At 39.4% G+C, this 26,352-nt stretch overlaps 2 protein-coding genes across 2 annotated transcripts in view; both read right to left on the reverse strand.

Moving 5' to 3' along the window:
- Positions 1-1,951: 1,951 nt before the first annotated feature.
- Positions 1,952-8,128, reverse strand: LOC308334696 (uncharacterized protein; the record flags this gene model as incomplete). The annotated part of the gene is made up of 7 exons (XM_080791500.1): positions 7,951-8,128; positions 7,071-7,286; positions 6,307-6,491; positions 5,436-5,692; positions 3,731-3,851; positions 2,880-3,015; positions 1,952-2,136 (listed from the first exon to the last, which is right to left on the reverse strand). The coding sequence occupies exons 2-7, from the start codon at positions 7,276-7,278 to the stop codon at positions 1,952-1,954; spliced, it is 1,092 nt and encodes a 363-aa protein (XP_080647626.1). The 5' UTR covers positions 7,279-7,286; positions 7,951-8,128.
- Positions 8,129-9,739: 1,611 nt separating this feature from the next.
- Positions 9,740-26,352, reverse strand: part of LOC308334697 (deoxyribonuclease-1-like) — a gene marked incomplete at both ends in the record, with an annotated part of 53,197 nt that continues 36,584 nt past the window's right edge. The window contains one exon of the mRNA XM_080791501.1: positions 9,740-9,793. Within this exon, the coding sequence (XP_080647627.1) occupies positions 9,740-9,793 (54 nt within the window). The remainder of the gene's footprint in view (positions 9,794-26,352) is intronic.

Here is a 26,352-nt window from a genome sequence, read left to right on the forward strand (position 1 = left end):
GCCACATTTTCACGATTTTTGAAAAAATAGCAGACCTACAAGATGTAGATCTGCTATTTCTCAATAGCTAAAGTATAACATAATGCTTAACACCAAAAGGGGTTCCCGTCCAGAATGGGTTAACCCATTTAGGACTTAGAAAAGACAGTTTAACCGACTTTTCTTGTAGACTCAAGAAAATTAGAACTGAGTAAACAAAATCCAGTAAATTACCACTTTACTATATAATATCAAATCTGAAGCAAGGACAGAATTCCTTATACATGCCGTTAATACACATGATAAAATTATGTGTGTACAATTGTTTTCAAAGCATGGCTTAATTTAAAGTGATCACTGTAGCTTGGGGAACCAAAATGGTATAAGTATAAGGTAACTAGCAAGTAACAATTGTGTGGTTTTGCATGTAAAATAATTATTTATCATTGACACACCCATGATATGCAGTACACTCCAAAGCATGTCCTTCTACATGTACAGAAACAAAAATAGAAACATAAAATCAAATCAAAATCAAAGGCATGATACTGATCAGTGTGAAATAATCAGGGATTCTCTGCAACAACAAAAAAAGGCCAACGTTTGTGTTTTTTAAATATGCTAGTTTTAATGATTGAAACAGATCACTGGGAAAGATAAACTCTGGGGGGGGGGGGGGGGGGGAGATTCAGTTTGACTTTGCTGTAAAATATTGCAGGATTATAAAACAAAGTCAGCCATCAATCGCTATACGACTATGAACAGAATCCACCTGTTACAATGTTCTGGGGGTGTATTTCTCTAATAGCATGTTCAATACAGGTGGAAATTATGGCTATTGTGGGAGTCACTACCATTTTCGTGTCAGTTGTTGTGCCGTGAAGGCCATTTTGAAGTGCTGCCATGTCGATTACAGACAAGACATGTCGATTACGTGGCAAGATAATTACACTCCAACCAATCCCATTGTGTACTCTGTGAAAATCATACTCCATTATCTGTTCTCACACACCTCTTTTACCAGCCATCTCCTTTCCTCTCTTTCTGTCTGTCTGTCTTAACCCATTCTGAACGGGAACCCATTTTGGTGTTCAGCGTCATGTTATGCTTTAGCTATTGAAAAATAGCAGATCTACAAGCTCATAGCGCGCCACCGAGTGGCGCGCTACGAGCTTGTAGGTCTGCTATTTTTTGAAAAATCGAAGAACGACTGACATTTTTTAGAATCTGATCTCATGTCAGAATGGGTTAATCAGACCCAGTGTGTGTCCAGTGGAAACCTCGTATGAATCTGATCTCAGGTCAGAATGGGTTAATCTATCTGGCTGCCATCTCTATGCCCCTTACTCTAGCCGTCTCCATCCTCCCCTTATATTTGCTCCATCGCTCTTCTCTTCTCTTTCTGCCACCTCAGTGGATAGTGATGGATTACTGAACCGGGACTGTGGGCTTGACACACTGTGCAGAATACTACTACACACGTCATAACGGGTAACCAGAATTGACAGTAAACCGAGAGAAAGTTGATGGGGAACAGGTGGACTAGTTTGGGGGGGGGGGGGGGGGTTACTTCAAAATGAAATCCACTGGGGGGGGTTACTTCAAAATGAAATCCACTGCGATGACCTGTTAAATTACCTGTTGAAAAGTATAACCTTTCAACATTATAATCCAGTGGAATTTTGAGATTTAGCTAAATAATCAGGTACAGGTATGTAAGATTGATTGTTTTTTTCTCACAAACCGAAGCCATTTTGTATCGCTATAAAAACAGCATGCATGCATGACCCCAAAAAACAGTGTTTTTATTTTTTTAAGTGAAAGTTTACAATCTGAATCTAACCATATACTGGTTATGGACGTGTACGCTATAGGCTCTCCGGGTCGTCCACCTTTTGACGTTCTCGGCCACACTAGCACCGTAGGCTGTCCGGAGGCTGTCTGGAGGCTGTCCGGAGGCTGTCCGGAGCCACTAGCACCGTAGGCTGTCCGCTTGGAGGCTGTTCAGGGCCTTGTCTCGGAGCTCGGCCGGGCTCACACACCTCAGGGCCCCCATCGGGGCCAGGCTGGCCGTGGTCTGTCCCATCCACTGCACCAGGGGGCTGATGTTACAGTCACACTGCCAGGGATTGTCATGGAGGTACAGCCTTTTCAGATCTGGTGAGAATTAGAATGAGGTCTGGTGATGATCCGAGTCGTGTTGGCATGATTCCAAAGAAATATTCAAGCCAAAGATATGTTTTTAGTAACATTGATGTTACTAATACTACTTTGTTTCTTGGAGGTATATGAATTGGAAAAGAACTATGCAGGTGTCATGGATAAATATATGGATCGGCGTGATAGAAATGCTTGGTAAAAGCATTTCAAGACGGCTTAAACTGAAATAATAAACAATATACATAATACATTTTGTGTGATTTCCATCACACGCCGGCATGTGATGAATCTGATGAATATGTTTTTGGCCCCTAGCTGTTTGTTTCCATCCATGTCCCTCGTCTGTTCCTTTGAAAAGGGGACGGCATGGCGACGGCATATTGGTGCTTCTAAAGCGCACGACGACCCTGCTGGTCTAGGTTCAACTCCCAGGGGCTGTCCATTAGTCTGATGGCCCATGGTCTGCGTGATGGTTAGTGTGAGGTTAGAATTAGGGTTATAGTTATAAATTGTGAAATGTCAGACCAGTGGTCCTTTGAAACAACTGTTCGGACTGTTTTGGCATGTATCCCAAATCCCACCACAACCATTATCCTGATCCCCCTCGACCCTATACTTTGTCTTCCCCTCTGCTTTCCTAACGCCTCGATAAACACACGCATTAAAGTGGCGGGTGGAGAAGTGGTTGCTCTCCTTTTCCAAAAGAATTAAATGGGACAGTGAGAGGACAAGTCTCTTACCAGGCAGCCGGGTGAACATGTTTGTGTCGACCGTCTTGAGGCGGTTTCCGCTGAGGGCCAGCTGGGAGAGTTTGGGTGTGCTCTGGAACAGATCCACGGGCAGACGCTCCATCTGGTTGTTACGCAGGTAGATCTCCTGGTACAACAACATTCATATATACATACATTGTTTCAGGCATGGTGTAGCTCATCATACAAGCATACAGTGACTGAGTTTGCCGCGTCACTGGCATGGATGCATGCATGATAGGTTTTGATGCTGAGAGTATAATGATCCCGTGTTGTGTTTTTTTTTTACGGGCTATTTCTCTAGCCTCAAGACCTATAGCCTCTTCAGTGCATTGTCAATGCATTTCAATTATAATATCCTCTTAACCCATTCTGACCTGAGATCAGATTCATACAAGGTTTCCACTGGACACACGCTGGTCTGATTAACCCATTCTGACCTGAGATCAGATTCTAAAAAATGTCAGTCGTTCTTCGATTTTTCAAAAATAGCAGACCTACAAGCTCGTAGCGCGCCAAATACAAGAACTACAAAACTACCGTATGCAAGTTTAACAAAACATATTGTTAGTTCCCCATGTAAGCTGGTTGAACAATATTTAAATAATAATGTGATATATTGTATTCAGAAATATTCCAAAATACAACCGAGATAAATATAATTATTTCAAAATGTTTCTTTCGACAATGAATCATCGCCAAAATCCTCTTGTCTTTTGATTTTCATAACCCATGCATGTTTACAATGTACAATTTACGACATTATTGCCATATCATATCATATTATGGTCCATACAAAAGTCATAATTATGCAGGAAAAGTTGTAATGATAATGTTCTCACCTCCAGGTTGGTCAGACCAGCTAGCGACGCAGCGGTCAGGGTGGTCAGCAGGTTATTATCTAGAACCAGCATCTCCAGAGTGGACAGGGGTCTGAACGCCCCAGCTGGAATGGTCTTCAGACTGAGTGTATAGGAAAGAATTGGAGAGCCTAATTAAATTGAACTTGGAATAGAATTGTATTAACCCATTCTGACCTGAGATCAGATTCTAAAAAATGTCTTCTAAATCCTGACAGTTTTCTGAAAAAGCTATGTTTCTAAGTCAGTCGTTCTTCGATTTTTTCTAAAATAGCAGACCTACAAGCTCGTAGCGCGTCACTCGGTGGCGCGCTACGAGCTTTTATAGATCTGCTATTTTCCAATAGCTATATTATAACATAATGCCAACACCAAAAGGGGTTCCCGCACAAAATGGGTTAATGTTTGATGATGAAAGGATAATTATATCCTATAATAGGATACATGTATAGTAGTAGGCTATAAGCCTTGGTCCTTTTTTCATTTATTGAGGAGGTTTATGTGACAAACCGCTTCATCATTTAGATCAGAGGTTCTCAACCACTGGTACGTCTAGTATGTTAACCCATTCTGACCTGAGATCAGATTCATACGAGGTTTCCACTGGACACACACTGGTCTGATTAACCCATTCTGACCTGAGATCAGATTCTAAAAAAATGTCAGTCGCTCTTCGATTTTTCAAAAATAGCAGATCTACAAGCTCGTATCGCGCCACTCGGTGGCGCGATATGAGCTTGTAGATCTGCTATTTTTCAATAGCTAAAGCATAACATGATGCTAAACACCAAAATGGGTTCCCGGTCAGAATGGGTTAACAACATACATAATGTTCCGATGGGGGTCGGCGGCCAATCACATATTATTTTTGGGATCCTTGAAAATGGAAATGTTTGAGAACGACTGCCATAGAAACATGGGTTATTCAGACATAGAAACATGGCTTATTCAGAAAACTGTCAGGATTTAGAATGGGTTAAGCATGTCTCCCCCCAGGACAATATTTATGAGATCCTAGAATAATGGGGGAAGAATTTACAGGGAGATCATTATTAAAAGTGCAAGTTCAGTGCTGCTGGGGCATGTGGTTCTCACTGTGTTAGAACATGCTACATAATACGGGTGTTAGTAGTCAACAACATCAGTGGCGTGCACAGATGGACACTAGGCGGTGCTAGAGCACAGCACCACCTGCCCTTGCCCTATACGTGGACAGCCCTTTTGAAAGAATAAATAAATATATATATGTTTTAGTTTTTTTACAATGTACAGTATGTGGACCATTGACCAATTATTGATAAAAAAAAAAAAGGCTTTTAATATATTATTTATGCCCCAAAATCTATAAATCTCACACCAAGGCAACTGGCCGGTTCCCACGGTGCCCTTTTTTTTTCACTTCATCGTCACCTTTATTTATACTCGGAGGTTTACAATTCACAAGTTCAGTCAAAACAATACATCAACACAACATTATAAATGGACCAGAAACAACCAGTAAAATAAATCAATTGAAGCAGGAGCAATCGGGGTGAATTTTTTTTCCGGAGCATTCCTTTGAACTGACCGAAGGATGGCAGGGAGTTTTGAAGTTGACCACTTGCCCCAGGCTGCTCTATACATGTCTGTGCACGCCACTGAGCAACATAATATGGTACAGTATATACTGTAGCAGCTAAAGCATCACCTGTTGTTGTCCAGGTTGAGAAACTTGAGCTCCTGAAGGCCGGCGAAGGTCTTCGGAGAGATCTTCTGGATACGATTCATGGCCAGATCTAACACCTTAAGCGCTATCAGAGGCTTGAAAGCATTCGCCGGGAGCATGGTCAGGGAGTTTAGCGGCAGGTCGAGATCTGACAGGTTCTTCATGCCCACAAACATGTCGGGTTTCACGCTGCTGATCTGGTTGTGACCCAGCATGAGGAAACGCAGGTTGAGAAGGTCCTGTTTGATGGCAGAGGATGAAGGGAAGGACGCAATTACAAGGAGGTCGGAAAAAAACCTGACCTATACAGTACATTTCGAGGGACATGCTGCAGAGTATAATCCAGCTATTTTGTTCCATTTCTTAAAATACTTGCATTGGATTGCATTGATCAGAATACCGTAATAATGGTTCAATGGTAAATGGTGCATTTATATAGCGCCTTTATCCAAGGCGCTTTACATAGTGCATTACATTCACCCATTCACACACACACACATTGTGTGTGAATGGGTGAATGTTTTTAAAAGGAAGAAAATACTGTAAAATACAAATTCAAGGCCTGGGCCATGGCTCAGTGGTCCAGGCACCTTGGCTGTTAATCCGTGCCACGGGTTCGACTCCCGATCCCGACGGCCTTTAATTACTGCATGTCTTCCTCCCCATCTCTCTCCCAATTTCCTGTCAGTCTACTGTCTGTCCCTCCATAAAAAATATTAAAAAAAAGCGAAAGCCACAAAAAAATACATTAAAAAAAAAAAAATACAAATTACAGACATACATTTTGGAGAAAATTTGGAGAAATTAGCATAGTCGGGAAATCTATTATAGTTGTCTTTGAAATGGGTTCTACCTGAAATCCCTTTTTTGGAAGTTGTGTGATATGGTTGCCATAGAGATTGAGGAGCATCAGACGTCTAGCGCCAGAGAAAGCCTTGGGGTGGATGGACCTGATGGCGTTGCGTTCCAAATTGATACTCTCAATCTTTGGGATGGGCTTCAGAGCGTTGGCCTTGAGGTCCGTGATGCCGTTCTCACCTTCAGGCATGAGCAGAAAGAAAGTTGAGCTAAAATGTGTTTAATTATGTAATCGATCTCGTTAATTCGTTAAGTCATTCTTCGATGAAACATATTGTTGCTGTCGGGCAGAAACCCTGTGTCTCCTTAATTGTTTCAAAATGTTATGCTTTTCCTGTAAATATTAATGCCTTACTTTGCCATACTACAGTGTCACTCAAAAGTAGCAAAAATCTACAATCTGTAAACACTGTAAGATGTAGCATGTTGTCTGTTTATATGTAGATCTGCCATTTTTGTTGATTTTATTTATATATATATATATATATATATATATATATATATATATATATATATATACTGTGTGCACGTACGCACACACACAAAATACGAAAGATGTATACTGTATACAAAACAAAGTGTGTGAGAGTGTATTAACAAGATCTTGTGACTAAATAATCACATTGGATAAAATGGAATGTGTTTTATTATTATTATTATTATTATTTATTTAATTCGGATTCTCCCTATTTTCTGAAAAGTTACGGTCAAGGTTTTCACCCGGCGACAGCGGCTACAACATAATGTGTATCTCTGTACCTAATTTCAGGATCCAGGCATCGGCGGGCAGCTTGGACGGCAAGGCCCCCAGGCCCTTCTTATGACAGCCGACCTCTGACCTTTCAGGGCTGCTCCTCCTGGAGCACTGACAGACGTCGGGACAGCCCTCCACCTCCACCTCCACCTGCGTCTGGGCTTCCACCAGCCACGGCACGGCTAGCACCAACCACCACGTCACACACTGCATGTCCTTCTCTGAGGTGGACACACACACACGCAAGCGCACGCACACACACGCACACACACGCACACACACACACACACACACACACACACACACACACACACACACACACACACACACACACACACAAACTATGCATGAAATGGACCCATAAACACACATACTGTATTATGCATTTTCCCCAAAACGCTTTGACATAATGCCACAGACGAAAAACAGTTTTAGTCCACACTATTGATCCATAATGTATAAATGATAGATAAGGGGTCAGGACAACGAGGCCTTTTCGTGGAGGGGTCAGAATGAAATTTGTTTTTCGTCTGTGGTACTCATATAGTCCACACACGCACACACAAATGCATGAAATGGACCCACAAACACACATACGTATGCATTTTCCCAAAAACACTTTGACATACAGACACAGTATAGTACACACGCACACGCACACACACACACGCACACACACACACACACACACACACACACACACACACACACTCACACACTCACACACAAATGCATGAAATGGACCCACAAACACACATACGTATGCAACTATGCATTTTCACAAAAACACTTTGACACACAGTATAGTACACACACACTCACTCGCTCACACACGCACCACTCTAAATGGATAAAACTATGCTGCCCTGGTTCAGTGCCACTTACTCAAACCAGGTCGCCGTCACACTTTCAAAAAAATCCCCTTGATTTTCCCGATGTCCGTCAAGTTTGTCTTCACCTCTCGGACAGAGCAAGTGAGATTTGTCCTTTTGAACAATCCGTGCTGTAAGCTAACTGCTCCCGTTAGTCAGAGAGTCTGCCTGAGAGGCAAGTATAGTTCAAGCTTTCCCTGTTAATTAAAAGGCAATTTGTATAGATCACTTAACCTTTTTTTTCTTTTCTTTTTTTACTTGCTTTAACACCAGGAGTATCACAGTGAGCCATCGGTCCTCTCACGTTGCTCTGAAACCATGGTGGAACTTCCCAGGCTTCCCGAAACCTTCTGCAATGTCTCAGAGTCTGGAGAAAAGTGGCATCCACAGATTATGGCAGGGATCCACATTAAACACCCACGTCAAATGCCAGGTGTGTCTACTCTGTGTGTATGTGAGTGTGTACAAATGTAGACACATGCGTGCCTGTGGTCATGTACAGTGTATAGCCTACAGTATGTGCACATGCAGAATGACAAGGCAATCAGACGTATTTGTATTGCCTATAGATACTTGCACAAACAAGGAATTTGTATTGGCGAGGTTTCCGCATTGCACTGAATAACAACGGCATGGTGACGCCTCATCGATGGGTAAAAATATAAAGACAACGGGCCAGATTCACAACGCCATTTACGCTCGCCGTGAGTGTGCGGACATTTACGAGCAATTCCACCTTACGCGTGGAATTCATGAACTTGAACTTGTCCGTGACGTTGGCGGGCGTTGGTCGTAAAATCCGCTCGGATCCAAGTCAGCTCGGAGGGTGGCGTACCATAGTGATCAGGGCATGCGTATTTTTATTTAGAAGGCTTTAGTCTTCATGCTGAATAAAATAATAGTCCCCAAACATAAAGAATTATATGCATGTGCCCAGCATTTGTTAACACACTCGCACAGACGCACACAGAAAATGTGTCAACTACTTAGCTTGTGTTATGCTGATGCAAATTCCACTGGTTTTTGTATTTGTAATTTATTTTGTAGGCTATGTAGTCGCATTCAGAGCTGAATTATTAGGTTGCTGATCAGCATGTTGACAGAGACTCAGCCAATTCAAGTTCCACGTAGGCCTAATGATTTAATATTTAACCTATCTGCCTACATTTGCGTCAGGGTATTAATTTATAATAATGTACTGTATATTGAGTTTGAGTCTGATTATCCTTGTTGTGTCAGTGTCAGTGCCCATCTCTATCCTCAGATTACTGTCTGTAGAGTACTGTAGTGTAGACCCTACCATCTACCAACAAAAACAGCCTAAAGAAATCAGACTTCACAAGAAGGAGAAGAGCTAATAATAAGAAGCTAATAAGTGGACAAACAGAGACCATGGGATCATGTGTCCTTGTGGTCGCCATGGGAAACAGTCGACAGGGGGGGGGGGGGGGGGTGCTGACTGAGCTGACTGAGCTGATTCCATTAGTGATGAAGGAGAAAGATGAAAGATCCTGGGGGCACGGTGGCACAGTCGGTATAGTGCTGTCGCCTCACAGCTAGACGGCTCTGGGTTCGATTCCCGCTGGGATGCTGGTGTGGGTGCTGGGGGCGTGTGTTCTCTCCTCCATGTCATCATCAGTGCCCATACCCGAGGCGGGATTGGCGAAAGGGCCCTTCTATGTGGAGTTTGCATGTTCTCACAAGAACATGCAGTAATCCTGCAGTAATCCTGGTCTCTAGACTCCCGGGGCGCCTGATGGAGGGGAAAGGAGCTAGTCGGAATAGCGTGTTCCTTCCACTCGCTACGTCCGGCCGGGGATACTCCCCCTGTCACTGGTGAAAAGAAGTAGCTTGGACTTGGAGAGAGAAGAGAAAGAGATCATTTAAATTTAAATTTAAACGGAGTGGCAAACTACTCCCAACATCAGATGTGGATGTTGAGAGATGAGAAGTATTTTGTACACTTAACCCATTCTGACCCGAGATCAGATTCATACCAGGTTTCCTGACACACTGTGTCTGATGAACCCATTCTGACCTGAGATCAGATTCTAAAAATGTCAGTCGTTCTTCGATTTTTCAAAAATAGCAGACCTACAAGCTCGTAGCGCGCCACTCGGTGGCGCGCTACGAGCTTGTAGATCTGCTATTTTTTCAATAGCTAAAGCATAACATGATGCTAACACCAATATGGGTTCCCGTTCAGAATGGGTTAATAGGCAGGCTACTATGACACTTAATGGACATAACTTAACGATTACTACATCTCAATAATATTTTTAGGAGAGGTCTGTTAGATGTATGGCCTTAATTAATGACCAGAAACAATATTATGCAATGGGTTTTGAATCAATGTAATTGTACCTGTGATTGCTCCCTGTATTTAGAAGCATATGGGATACAAAAAGTGATTGGTTCCAGTTGATTAACTAGGTCGAATCTAGTTGAATCTGTGTGCTTATACATGGCAAGAAATAGCCGAAGCACGTTATGTGATCCGATCCATGTGAACCATGTGAATATGTTGTCCTTAATGTCCTCCTTGAATTTTAAGATTGAGATGTGCTACCTTTTTCATGTTTTTGGAATGCTCACTGGATTTTTGGTTTATAGTAGGCTACTCCACGGGGCAATTTTTTTATAGGGGTTTCTTGTGACTCTACCATTAACATCCTATGGCAGGCAAAAAGTTAAAAAATGTCAAACTTTCCTTTTGCTTTAAGTAGCTGTGACATGTCAAACTAGGGGGTTTTCATGATTCTGAATCCATTTCCAAGCATTAGTTTTGCACAAAATACACTCCTTGGGCTAAGAACGGCCATGGACGCCATGACAAATGTGATGAGTGTATTTTGTGCAAAACTAATGCTTGGAATGGATTCAGAATCATGAAAACCCCCTATAGTTTGACATGCACATGATACGTAAAGCAAATGGAAAGTTTGACATTTTTTTCCTGCAATAGGATGTTAATGGTAGGGTCACAAGAAAATATAAAAATTGCCCAATACTAACAGCCGGTCAGCAAGTGGATTCATGAATGTATGTATATAGACAATATTTTAGGCCAATAAAAAAGACTATAGGCCTATACCAAATGTCCCACTTTAAACAAAATAAGCCTGTCAGCTGCCGCACTACAGGGGGAAAAGTTTAAAACCATCAAAACCATCATCAAAATACAGTTTAGTCGACTTAACACAAAAACATTCCAGGTGACTAAAATGTGACTAAAACTAAATGAAAACGTTTTCCAGAGACCCCCCATTATAGTTTAATGGCATTTCTATCTCTGGGACCCCAATTAATCTATTTCATTAAACTCAGAGAGTGTACAAATGGAACCAAATTGACCCGTTAGGGTCCATTTGGTTCCAATCTATCATTTAGCTGGGGACCCCCTGGAACTCCCTCAAGGTCCCCACTTTGGGAACCACTGCTCTATAGTATAACTTACTGTAATTTATAATGTAATAATGATTTAAGGTTTTTATTCACCACGTGTATGTGCAAAATGTTCTAATGCTGTACATGAAGTGGGCAGGCCACCATAATATCACTATTTATAAGAAATGCATTTCTTTCAGATAACGATATTTATCATGTGTCTAAGTAACCATAGCATGCTAAATATAGAAGTTTGAATCAAACATTTGTAACTGAAAGAAACTCTGTTTGTACTTTGTTGGTGTTTAACAAGCACACTTTCTCCACACTTATACTGTAGCTGTTGGTAGGCTGCACAGATTATCTGTCCAACTGCTCCATCTAGTGGTCAGAATGTATAGGAAGCCGTTTAGGCCTTAACTGCATATATGCATACCTAACCCTAACCCTAACCCTAAGCTGAATTATAAAAAGTGTGAATGGAGTTTCTAGGTGAAAGTGTTTTTTTGACGTGCCAAAATCTGCCATTGAGCCCCATTATAAATGTCTCAAATTTGAAAGCACTATATAAAACCATGGAACATTTCAAAGATTCATTTTCAGGCAAACATGTAAAAGTTTGAATGGAGGTTCTATAGGTGTAAATTCCAGCATGCGTGTCCACAGTAATCTGAATTATAAAAAGTAGGACCCCTGCCCTGCTGGGGACCCCCTGGAGCCTCCCCAAGGACCCCCAGGAGCCTCCCCAATGACCCCTGCTGCTGGGGACCCCCTGGAACCTCCCCAATGGGACCTCTAGCTGCTATTTACTCCATGTGTCCATTGATACTGGTTTTAAATAGACCATTTTATTCAAATAATTATACCCTACAAGAATGCATGAAACAAAATTGCTTTAAGAATAATCACGACATCATTACATTTCTGTATGTCCAAACCGTCCGTCCGTCGGATTGCGGCCAGGGCTCCTGCGGGAGTTTTGCACATGCTCAGTGTAAACAGGAACTGCGATGGAGTGTTCCAGCAGCTCGTGCTAGAGGTGCATGAGAGTTACTGACCCTGAACTGAAACAATAACCAGTAAGACGCGCAAACGCGGGAAGCGAACGCAGCTCGTACATATTTAAGTTGTCGCCATGACTCAGCCATTTTTTTCAAGATTTGAAAAAAATGACGAAATGACAAAAACGATGGGTTATAGCCCATGTTTTTTGAAATTTTGAAAAAAAAAGTTAGCCTCGTTTCTCATCATTTTGGACCATGGGCTATAGCCCATATCGTACGGCATACTATAGCGCGCCGTTTTTCATCATTTTTGAAGATTTGAAAAAAATGACGAAATGACAAAAACGATGGGTTATAGCCCATGTTTTTTGAAATTTTGAAAAACAAAATTAGCCTCGTTTCTCATCATTTTGGACCATGGGCTATAGCCCATATCGTACGGCATACTATAGCGCGCCGTTTTTCATCATTTTTGAAGATTTGAAAAAAATGACGAAATGACAAAAACGATGGGTTATAGCCCATGTTTTTTGAAATTTTGAAAAAAAAAGTTAGCCTCGTTTCTCATCATTTTGGACCATGGGCTATAGCCCATATCGTACGGCATACTATAGCGTGCCGTTTTACATCATTTTTGAAGATTTGGAAAAAATGACGAAATGACAAAAACGATGGGTTATAGCCCATGTTTTTTGAAATTTTGGGAAAAAAAGTTAGCCTCGTTTCTCATCATTTTGGACCATGGGCTATAGCCCATATCGTACGGCATACTATAGCGCGCCGTTTTTCATCATTTTTGAAGATTTGAAAAAAATTACGAAATGACAAAAACGATGGGTTATAGCCCATGTTTTTTGAAATTTTGAAAAAAAAAGTTAGCCTCGTTTCTCATCATTTTGGACCATGGGCTATAGCCCATATCGTACGGCATACTATAGCGCGCCGTTTTTCATCATTTTTGAAGATTTGAAAAAAATGACGAAATGACAAAAACGATGGGTTATAGCCCATGTTTTTTGAAATTTTGGAAAAAAAAGTTAGCCTCGTTTCTCATCATTTTGGACCATGGGCTATAGCCCATATCGTACGGCATACTATAGCGCGCCGTTTTTCATCATTTTTGAAGATTTGAAAAAAAATGACGAAATGACAAAAACGATGGGTTATAGCCCATGTTTTTTGAAATTTTGAAAAAAAAAGTTAGCCTTGTTTCTCATCATTTTGGACCATGGGCTATAGCCCATATCGTACGGCATACTATAGCGCGCCGTTTTTCATCATTTTTGAAGATTTGAAAAAAATGACGAAATGACAAAAACGATGGGTTATAGCCCATGTTTTTTGAAATTTTGAAAAAAAAAGTTAGCCTCGTTTCTCATCATTTTGGACCATGGGCTATAGCCCATATCGTACGGCATACTATAGCGCTCCGTTTTTCATCATTTTTGAAGATTTGAAAAAAATGACGAAATGACAAAAACGATGGGTTATAGCCCATGTTTTTTGAAATTTTGGAAAAAAAAGTTAGCCTCGTTTCTCATCATTTTGGACCATGGGCTATAGCCCATATCGTACGGCATACTATAGCGCGCCGTTTTTCATCATTTTTGACGATTTGAAAAAAATGACGAAATGACAAACGATGGGTTATAGCCCATGTTTTTTTAAATTAAAAAAAAAAAAGTTAGCCTCGTTTCTCATCATTTTGGACCATGGGCTATAGCCCATATCGTACGGCATACGATAACGCGCCGTTTTTCATCATTAATGAAGATTTGAAAAAAATTACGAAATGACAAAAACGATGGGTTATAGCTAGGGATGGGTATCGTTAGGATTTTCTCGAGTCCGGTACCGGTTCCGGTTCTGCTTATCGATTCCGGTTCTTAACGGTTCCCTATTTCGGTTCCAAAATGATATAAAAGAGGTCAAATGTTTAACAAAAAAGCTCAATGTCAGGTAATGTATATATATATATATATATATATATATATATATATATATATATATATATATATATATATATACACACACACAGTATATATACATACATACAGTGTTGGGATTAATAAAGTGACAACTTTTACAATATCTCCATTATGCAAATTAATTCCTTAATTATATATATATATTTTTTTAAATACATTTTGGAGAAAAGAATAGCTCATATGCAATGTGAAATGCCACCTAATTCTTAATCCTTTTCCTTGTCTTTATTATGGGCCATCTTGTGAAAGCTGCATGCTTTTATTGTGAAGGGTCTCAGTTCTCACAGCCTGCATATTTCCACGTGCTAAAAATAGCTGATCGACAAGCTCATAACGTGTTGCGTCCGCAACGCGTTGTGAGCTTGTCGATCAGCCATTTTCAGCATGCAAGCATAACACGTGTACGACGAAGAATAAATCAGGCATCACTGCGCTTCTGTGGAGGGAGGGAGATATATTTTGTTGGCCGAACGAGGCGATCATGTTTGGACATCTATGGACAGCTATTTTGGACAGCTATTTTTCGTGGCACATTATGTTTAATCACAACAACGTCACGTTTACTTTAGCTCCTCAATGTTTGGGTCGGGACATGTATGTGTCTACGTGCATATGCGCTCTGCGCGCTCCAGTCTTTCTGGAGGGAGCGAAATGTAGCGTCTTCTGCATGCATCTAAGCATTAACATTTCAATGGCCGAGGGTCGTTAGAGTCTATTGTTCCGTGTTGTTGTTGTTATCGCACGTCTAATGGTTAGACGTGTGACAACTTAACAATAGGAAGCGATTACCATGGTCTGTTGCTGGCTCTCCGAGTAGCATGATCTGATTATAATCAGCTGTTTTATGTGCGTGCGTGCAGGGTGTCACCCAGGAACCGATAGAGAGAACCGAAATTGAATTATTGTAATGGGTACCCGGTACTCGAGCATGTTCGGTTCGGTACCGGATTGGTCCCGAGGTTCGGGACCCACCCCTAGTTATAGCCCATGTTTTTTGAAATTTTGAAAAAAAAAGTTAGCCTCGTTTCTCATCATTTTGGACCATGGGCTATAGCCCATATCGTACGGCATACTATAGCGCGCCGTTTTTCATCATTTTTGAAGATTTGACAAAAATGACGAAATGACAAAAACGATGGGTTATAGCCCATGTTTTTTGAAATTTAGAAAAAAAAAGTTAGCCTCGTTTCTCATCATTTTGGACCATGGGCTATAGCCCATATCGTACGGCATACTATAGCGCGCCGTTTTTCATCATTTTTGAAGATTTGAAAAAAATGACGAAATGACAAAAACGATGGGTTATAGCCCATGTTTTTTGAAATTTTGAAAAAAAAAGTTAGCCTCGTTTCTCATCATTTTGGACCATGGGCTATAGCCCATATCGTACGGCATACTATAGCGCGCCGTTTTTCATCATTTTTGATGATTTGAAAAAAATTACGAAATGACAAAAACGATGGGTTATAGCCCATGTTTTTTGAAATTTTGAAAAAAAAAGTTAGCCTCGTTTCTCATCATTTTGGACCATGGGCTATAGCCCATATCGTACGGCATACTATAGCGCGCCGTTTTTCATCATTTTTGAAGATTTGAAAAAAATGACGAAATGACAAAAACGATGGGTTATAGCCCATGTTTTTTTAAATTAAAAAAAAAAAGGTTAGCCTCGTTTCTCATCATTTTGGACCATGGGCTATAGCCCATATCGTACGGCATACTATAGCGCGCCGTTTTTCATCATTTTTGAAGATTTGAAAAAAATTACGAAATGACAAAAACGATGGGTTATAGCCCCTGTTTTTTTTAATTTTGGAAAAAAAAGTTAGCCTCGTTTCTCATCATTTTGGACCATGGGCTATAGCCCATATCGTACGGCATGCTATAGCGCGCCGTTTTTCATCATTTTTGAAGATTTGAAAAAAATGACGAAATGACAAAAACGATGGGTTATAGCCCATGTTTTTTGAAATTTTGAAAAAAAAAGTTAGCCTCGTTTCTCATCATTTTGGACCATGGGCTATAGCCCATATCGTACGGCATACTATAGCGCGCCGTTTTTCATCATTTTTGAAGATTTGAAAAAAATGACGAAATGACAAAAACGATGGGTTATAGCCCATGTTTTTTGAAATTTTGGAAAAAAAGGTTAGCCTCGTTTCTCATCATTTTGGACCATGGGCTATAGCCCATATCGTACGGCATACTATAGCGCGCCGTTTTTCACATTTTTGAAGATTTGAAAAAAATGACGAAATGACAAACGATGGGTTATAGCCCATGTTTTTTTAAATTAAAAAAAAAAAAGTTAGCCTCGTTTCTCATCATTTTGGACCATGGGCTATAGCCCATATCGTACGGCATACTATAGCGCGCCGTTTTTCATCATTTTTGAAGATTTGAAAAAAATTACGAAATGACAAAAACGATGGGTTATAGCCCATGTTTTTTGAAATTTTGAAAAAAAAAGTTAGCCTCGTTTCTCATCATTTTGGACCATGGGCTATAGCCCATATCGTACGGCATACTATAGCGCGCCGTTTTTCATAATTTTTGAAGATTTGAAAAAAATGACGAAATGACAAAAACGATGGGTTATATCCCATGTTTTTTGAAATTTTGAAAAAAATAGTTAGCCTCGTTTCTCATCATTTTGGACCATGGGCTATAGCCCATATCGTACGGCATACTATAGCGCGCCGTTTTTCATCATTTTTGAAGATTTGAAAAAAATGACGAAATGACAAAAACGATGGGTTATATCGCATGTTTTTTGAAATTTTGAAAAAAAAAGTTTGCCTCGTTTCTCATCATTTTGGACCATGGGCTATAGCCCATATCGTACGGCATACTATAGCGCGCCGTTTTTCATCATTTTTGAAGATTTGAAAAAAATGACGAAATGACAAAAACGATAGGTTATAGCCCATGTTTTTTTAAATTTAAAAAAAAAAAGTTAGCCTCGTTTCTCATCATTTTGGACCATGGGCTATAGCCCATATCGTACGGCATACTATAGCGCGCCGTTTTTCGTCATTTTTGAAGATTTGAAAAAAATGACGAAATGACAAAAACGATGGGTTATAGCCCATGTTTTTTTAAATTTTGAAACAAAAAGTTTGCCTCGTTTCTCATCATTTTGGACCATGGGCTATAGCCCATATCGTACGGCATACTATAGCGCGCCGTTTTTCATCATTTTTGAAGATTTGAAAAAAATGACGAAATGACAAAAACGATGGGTTATAGCCCATGTTTTAAAAAAAAAAAAAAAAAAAGTTAGCCTCGTTTCTCATCATTTTGGACCATGGGCTATAGCCCATATCGTACGGCATACTATAGCGCGCCGTTTTTCATCATTTTTGAAGATTTGAAAAAAATGACGAAATGACAAAAATGATGGGTTATAGCCCATGTTTTTTTAAATTTTGAAACAAAAAGTTTGCCTCGTTTCTCATCATTTTGGACCATGGGCTATAGCCCATATCGTACGGCATACTATAGCGCGCCGTTTTTCATCATTTTTGAAGATTTGAAAAAAATGACGAAATGACAAAAACGATGGGTTATAGCCCATGTTTAAAAAAAAAAAAAAAAAAAAGTTAGCCTCGTTTCTCATCATTTTGGACCATGGGCTATAGCCCATATCGTACGGCATACTATAGCGCGCCGTTTTTCGTCATTTTTGAAGATTTGAAAAAAATGACGAAATGACAAAAACGATGGGTTATAGCCCATGTTTTTTGAAATTTTGAAAAAAAAAGTTAGCCTCGTTTCTCATCATTTTGGACCATGGGCTATAGCCCATATCGTACGGCATACTATAGCGCGCCGTTTTTCATCATTTTTGAAGATTTGAAAAAAATGACGAAATGACAAAAACGATGGGTTATATCGCATGTTTTTTTAAATTTTGAAAAAAAAAGTTAGCCTCGTTTCTCATCATTTTGGACCATGGGCTATAGCCCATATCGTACGGCATACTATAGCGCGCCGTTTTTCATCATTTTTGAAGATTTGAAAAAAATGACGAAATGACAAAAATGATGGGTTATAGCCCATGTTTTTTGAAATTTTGAAACAAAAAGTTTGCCTCGTTTCTCATCATTTTGGACCATGGGCTATAGCCCATATCGTACGGCATACTATAGCGCGCCGTTTTTCATCATTTTTGAAGATTTGAAAAAAATGACGAAATGACAAAAACGATAGGTTATAGCCCATGTTTTTTTAAATTTAAAAAAAAAAAGTTAGCCTCGTTTCTCATCATTTTGGACCATGGGCTATAGCCCATATCGTACGGCATACTATAGCGCGCCGTTTTTCGTCATTTTTGAAGATTTGAAAAAAATGACGAAATGACAAAAACGATGGGTTATAGCCCATGTTTTTTTAAATTTTGAAACAAAAAGTTTGCCTCGTTTCTCATCATTTTGGACCATGGGCTATAGCCCATATCGTACGGCATACTATAGCGCGCCGTTTTTCATCATTTTTGAAGATTTGAAAAAAATGACGAAATGACAAAAACGATGGGTTATAGCCCATGTTTTAAAAAAAAAAAAAAAAAAAAGTTAGCCTCGTTTCTCATCATTTTGGACCATGGGCTATAGCCCATATCGTACGGCATACTATAGCGCGCCGTTTTTCGTCATTTTTGAAGATTTGAAAAAAATGACGAAATGACAAAAACGATGGGTTATAGCCCATGTTTTTTGAAATTTTGAAAAAAAAAGTTAGCCTCGTTTCTCATCATTTTGGACCATGGGCTATAGCCCATATCGTACGGCATACTATAGCGCGCCGTTTTTCATCATTTTTGAAGATTTGAAAAAAATGACGAAATGACAAAAACGATAGGTTATAGCCCATGTTTTTTTAAATTTAAAAAAAAAAAGTTAGCCTCGTTTCTCATCATTTTGGACCATGGGCTATAGCCCATATCGTACGGCATACTATAGCGCGCCGTTTTTCGTCATTTTTGAAGATTTGAAAAAAATGACGAAATGACAAAAACGATGGGTTATAGCCCATGTTTTTTTAAATTTTGAAACAAAAAGTTTGCCTCGTTTCTCATCATTTTGGACCATGGGCTATAGCCCATATCGTACGGCATACTATAGCGCGCCGTTTTTCATCATTTTTGAAGATTTGAAAAAAATGACGAAATGACAAAAACGATGGGTTATAGCCCATGTTTTAAAAAAAAAAAAAGTTAGCCTCGTTTCTTATCATTTTGGACCATGGGCTATAGCCCATATCGTACGGCATACTATAGCGCGCCGTTTTTCATCATTTTTGAAGATTTGAAAAAAATGACGAAATGACAAAAATGATGGGTTATAGCCCATGTTTTTTGAAATTTTGAAACAAAAAGTTTGCCTCGTTTCTCATCATTTTGGACCATGGGCTATAGCCCATATCGTACGGCATACTATAGCGCGCCGTTTTTCATCATTTTTGAAGATTTGAAAAAAATGACGAAATGACAAAAACGATGGGTTATAGCCCATGTTTTTTTAAATAAAAAAAAAAAAAAGTTAGCCTCGTTTCTCATCATTTTGGACCATGGGCTATAGCCCATATCGTACGGCATACTATAGCGCGCCGTTTTTCGTCATTTTTGAAGATTTGAAAAAAATGACGAAATGACAAAAACGATGGGTTATAGCCCATGTTTTTTGAAATTTTGAAAAAAAAAGTTAGCCTCGTTTCTCATCATTTTGGACCATGGGCTATAGCCCATATCGTACGGCATACTATAGCGCGCCGTTTTTCATAATTTTTGAAGATTTGAAAAAAATGACGAAATGACAAAAACGATGGGTTATATCCCATGTTTTTTGAAATTTTGAAAAAAATAGTTAGCCTCGTTTCTCATCATTTTGGACCATGGGCTATAGCCCATATCGTACGGCATACTATAGCGCGCCGTTTTTCATCATTTTTGAAGATTTGAAAAAAATGACGAAATGACAAAAACGATGGGTTATATCGCATGTTTTTTGAAATTTTGAAAAAAAAAGTTAGCCTCGTTTCTCATCATTTTGGACCATGGGCTATAGCCCATATCGTACGGCATACTATAGCGCGCCGTTTTTCATCATTTTTGAAGATTTGAAAAAAATGACGAAATGACAAAAACGATGGGTTATAGCCCATGTTTTTTTAAATTTTGAAACAAAAAGTTTGCCTCGTTTCTCATCATTTTGGACCATGGGCTATAGCCCATATCGTACGGCATACTATAGCGCGCCGTTTTTCATCATTTTTGATGATTTGACAATATTGAAAAAATGAAAAAAACGATGGGTTATATTGAAGCGTGCACCTACACACGCACAGGCGCACATGTATATGCACACCTGGACCTGTAAATGAACAACACAAAAACTAAGGCACTGGTGTCGGACTTCTGGTTTACCGGAACGGGGTTCAACTCCCTGCAGTGCCCTGCTCAATGTGTTGTATTTACCGGAAAGGATGGGAAACATTAGCAATTTGCGGAGTGTTAGAAAAAAAAGGATGGGTTATAGCCCATGTTTTTTCATAGCTATCTGCCTGCCTGTCCAATTCTCCATGAGTAGCTGTCTGTCTGCCTGTCTATGAGTAGCTGTCTGACTGCCTGCCTGTCCAATTCTCCATGAGTAGCTGTCTGTCTGTCTGTCTGTCTGTCTGCCTGTCCAATGAGTAGCTGTCTGCCTGCCTGCCAGCCAGCAAGTTGGTTAACAGAAAATAAATTGTTATGGCTGAGTAAAATAAAGTACAATAAACACAATTTGCCTGAAAATAGATTACCCAGCTATGACCTTTTTCATGAAAAAAAATGAGTAGTGATATGGCTGACTGAGTAAAATAAAACAATCTACCTGAAAATAGATAGCTATAAGTGAAGAGCAATTTCCGCAATTACCATTTCCGCAATTTCCGCAATTTCCATTTCCGCAATTTCCTCAATTTCCATTTCCGCAATTTCCGCAATTTCCATTTCCACCATTTCCACCATTTCCGCAATTACCATTTCCACAATTGCTAATGTTTCCCATCCTTTCCGGTAAATACAACACATTGAGCAGGGCACTGCAGGGAGTTGAACCCCGTTCCGGTAAACCAGAAGTCCGACACCAGTGCCTTAGTTTTTGTGTTGTTCATTTACAGGTCCAGGTGTGCATATACATGTGCGCCTGTGCGTGTGTAGGTGCACGCTTCAATATAACCCATCGTTTTTTTCATTTTTTCAATATTGTCCAATTCTCCATGAGTAGCTGTCTGTCTGTCTGCCTGTCTATGAGTAGCTGTCTGCCTGCCTGCCAGCCAGCAAGTTGGTTAACAGAAAATAAATTGTTATGGCTGAGTAAAATAAAATACAATATCCATTTCCACCATTTCCACCATTTCCGCAATTACCATTTCCACAATTTCCGCAATTTCCGCAATTTCCGGATAACTTTTTTTTTCAAAATTTCAAAAATTGCGGAAATTGCGGAATTTTGAATTTTGAAAAAAAAAGTTATCCGGAAATTGCGGAAATTGCGGAAAATGAAAAAAACATGGGCTATAAGCCATCCTTTTTTTTCTAACACTCCGCAATTTGCTAATGTTTCCCATCCTTTCCGGTAAATACAACACATTGAGCAGGGCACTGCAGGGAGTTGAACCCCGTTCCGGTAAACCAGAAGTCCGACACCAGTGCCTTAGTTTTTGTGTTGTTCATTTACAGGTCCAGGTGTGCATATACATGTGCGCCTGTGCGTGTGTAGGTGCACGCTTCAATATAACCCATCGTTTTTTTCTTTTTTTCAATATTGTCCAATTCTCCATGAGTAGCTGTCTGTCTGTCTGCCTGTCTATGAGTAGCTGTCTGCCTGCCTGCCAGCCAGCAAGTTGGTTAACAGAAAATAAATTGTTATGGCTGAGTAAAATAAAATACAATATCCATTTCCACCATTTCCACCATTTCAGCAATTACCATTTCCACAATTTCCGCAATTTCCGCAATTTCCGGATAACTTTTTTTTTCAAAATTTCAAAAATTGCGGAAATTGCGGAATTTTGAATTTTGAAAAAAAAAGTTATCCGGAAATTGCGGAAATTGCGGAAAATGAAAAAAACATGGGCTATAAGCCATCCTTTTTTTTCTAACACTCCGCAATTTGCTAATGTTTCCCATCCTTTCCGGTAAATACAACACATTGAGCAGGGCACTGCAGGGAGTTGAACCCCGTTCCGGTAAACCAGAAGTCCGACACCAGTGCCTTAGTTTTTGTGTTGTTCATTTACAGGTCCAGGTGTGCATATACATGTGCGCCTGTGCGTGTGTAGGTGCACGCTTCAATATAACCCATCGTTTTTTTCATTTTTTCAATATTGTCCAATTCTCCATGAGTAGCTGTCTGTCTGTCTGCCTGTCTATGAGTAGCTGTCTGCCTGCCTGCCAGCCAGCAAGTTGGTTAACAGAAAATAAATTGTTATGGCTGAGTAAAATAAAATACAATATCCATTTCCACCATTTCCACCATTTCAGCAATTACCATTTCCACAATTTCCGCAATTTCCGCAATTTCCGGATAACTTTTTTTTTCAAAATTTCAAAAATTGCGGAAATTGCGGAATTTTGAATTTTGAAAAAAAAAGTTATCCGGAAATTGCGGAAATTGCGGAAAATGAAAAAAAAACATGGGCTATAAGCCATCCTTTTTTTTCTAACACTCCGCAATTTGCTAATGTTTCCCATCCTTTCCGGTAAATACAACACATTGAGCAGGGCACTGCAGGGAGTTGAACCCCGTTCCGGTAAACCAGAAGTCCGACACCAGTGCCTTAGTTTTTGTGTTGTTCATTTACAGGTCCAGGTGTGCATATACATGTGCGCCTGTGCGTGTGTAGGTGCACGCTTCAATATAACCCATCGTTTTTTTCATTTTTTCAATATTGTCCAATTCTCCATGAGTAGCTGTCTGTCTGTCTGCCTGTCTATGAGTAGCTGTCTGCCTGCCTGCCAGCCAGCAAGTTGGTTAACAGAAAATAAATTGTTATGGCTGAGTAAAATAAAATACAATATCCATTTCCACCATTTCCACCATTTCCGCAATTACCATTTCCACAATTTCCGCAATTTCCGCAATTTCCGGATAACTTTTTTTTTCAAAATTTCAAAATTTGCGGAAATTGCGGAATTTTGAATTTTGAAAAAAAAAGTTATCCGGAAATTGCGGAAATTGCGGAAAATGAAAAAAACATGGGCTATAAGCCATCCTTTTTTTTCTAACACTCCGCAATTTGCTAATGTTTCCCATCCTTTCCGGTAAATACAACACATTGAGCAGGGCACTGCAGGGAGTTGAACCCCGTTCCGGTAAACCAGAAGTCCGACACCAGTGCCTTAGTTTTTGTGTTGTTCATTTACAGGTCCAGGTGTGCATATACATGTGCGCCTGTGCGTGTGTAGGTGCACGCTTCAATATAACCCATCGTTTTTTTCATTTTTTCAATATTGTCCAATTCTCCATGAGTAGCTGTCTGTCTGTCTGCCTGTCTATGAGTAGCTGTCTGCCTGCCTGCCAGCCAGCAAGTTGGTTAACAGAAAATAAATTGTTATGGCTGAGTAAAATAAAATACAATATCCATTTCCACCATTTCCACCATTTCCGCAATTACCATTTCCACAATTTCCGCAATTTCCGCAATTTCCGGATAACTTTTTTTTTCAAAATTTCAAAATTTGCGGAAATTGCGGAATTTTGAATTTTGAAAAAAAAAGTTATCCGGAAATTGCGGAAATTGCGGAAAATGAAAAAAACATGGGCTATAACCCATCCTTTTTTTTCTAACACTCCGCAATTTGCTAATGTTTCCCATCCTTTCCGGTAAATACAACACATTGAGCAGGGCACTGCAGGGAGTTGAACCCCGTTCCGGTAAACCAGAAGTCCGACACCAGTGCCTTAGTTTTTGTGTTGTTCATTTACAGGTCCAGGTGTGCATATACATGTGCGCCTGTGCGTGTGTAGGTGCACGCTTCAATATAACCCATCGTTTTTTTTCATTTTTTCAATATTGTCAAATCATCAAAAATGATGAAAAACGGCGCGCTATAGTATGCCGTACGATATAGGCTATAGCCCATGGTCCAAAATGATGAGAAACGAGGCTAACTTTTTTTTTCAAAATTTCAAAAAACATGGGCTATAACCCATCGTTTTTTTCATTTTTTTTATTTTTGTCAAATCATCAAAAATGATGAAAAACGGCGCGCTATAGTATGCCGTACGATATACGCTATAGCCCATGGTCCAAAATGATGAGAAACGAGGATAACTTTTTTTTCAAAATTTCAAAAAACATGGGCTATAACCCATCATTTTTTTTTTTTTTTTTCAAATCATCAAAAATGATGAAAAACGGCGCGCTATAGTATGCCGTACGATATAGGCTATAGCCCATGGTCCAAAATGATGAGAAACGAGGCTAACTTTTTTTTTCAAAATTTCAAAAAACATGGGCTATAACCCATCGTTTTTTTAATTTTTTAATTTTTGTCAAATCATCAAAAATGATGAAAAACGGCGCGCTATAGTATGCCGTACGATATACGCTATAGCCCATGGTCCAAAATGATGAGAAACGAGGATAACTTTTTTTTCAAAATTTCAAAAAACATGGGCTATAACCCATCGTTTTTTTCATTTTTTCATTTTTGTCAAATCATCAAAAATGATGAAAAACGGCGCGCTATAGTATGCCGTACGATATAGGCTATAGCCCATGGTCCAAAATGATGAGAAACGAGGCTAACTTTTTTTTTCAAAATTTCAAAAAACATGGGCTATAACCCATCGTTTTTTTAATTTTTGTCAAATCATCAAAAATGATGAAAAACGGCGCGCTATAGTATGCCGTACGATATAGGCTATAGCCCATGGTCCAAAATGATGAGAAACGAGGCTAACCTTTTTTTTCAAAATTTCAAAAAACATGGGCTATAACCCATCGTTTTTTTAATTTTTTAATTTTTGTCAAATCATCAAAAATGATGAAAAACGTCCGCTATAGTATGCCGTACGATATACGCTATAGCCCATGGTCCAAAATGATGAGAAACGAGGATAACTTTTTTTTCAAAATTTCAAAAAACATGGGCTATAACCCATCGTTTTTTTCATTTTTTCATTTTTGTCAAATCATCAAAAATGATGAAAAACGGCGCGCTATAGTATACCGTACGATATACGCTATAGCCCATGGTCCAAAATGATGAGAAACGAGGATAACTTTTTTTTCAAAATTTCAAAAAACATGGGCTATAACCCATCGTTTTTTTTTTTTTTTGTCAAATCATCAAAAATGATGAAAAACGGCGCGCTATAGTATGCCGTACGATATAGGCTATAGCCCATGGTCCAAAATGATGAGAAACGAGGATAACTTTTTTTTCAAAATTTCAAAAAACATGGGCTATAACCCATCGTTTTTTTAATTTTTTAATTTTTGTCAAATCATCAAAAATGATGAAAAACGGCGCGCTATAGTATGCCGTACGATATACGCTATAGCCCATGGTCCAAAATGATGAGAAACGAGGATAACTTTTTTTTCAAAATTTCAAAAAACATGGGCTATAACCCATCGTTTTTTTTCTTTTTTTTGTCAAATCATCAAAAATTATGAAAAACGGCGCGCTATAGTATGCCGTACGATATACGCTATAGCCCATGGTCCAAAATGATGAGAAACGAGGCTAACTTTTTTTTTCAAAATTTCAAAAAACATGGGCTATAACCCATCGTTTTTTAAATTTTTAAATTTTTGTCAAATCATCAAAAATGATGAAAAACGGCGCGCTATAGTATGCCGTACGATATACGCTATAGCCCATGGTCCAAAATGATGAGAAACGAGGATAACTTTTTTTTCAAAATTTCAAAAAACATGGGCTATAACCCATCGTTTTTTTCATTTTTTCATTTTTGTCAAATCATCAAAAATGATGAAAAACGGCGCGCTATAGTATGCCGTACGATATAGGCTATAGCCCAT

This window comes from Protomyctophum bolini (assembly GCF_963924005.1).
Source record: "Protomyctophum bolini genome assembly, chromosome: 19".
Lineage (NCBI taxonomy): Eukaryota > Metazoa > Chordata > Actinopteri > Myctophiformes > Myctophidae > Protomyctophum > Protomyctophum bolini.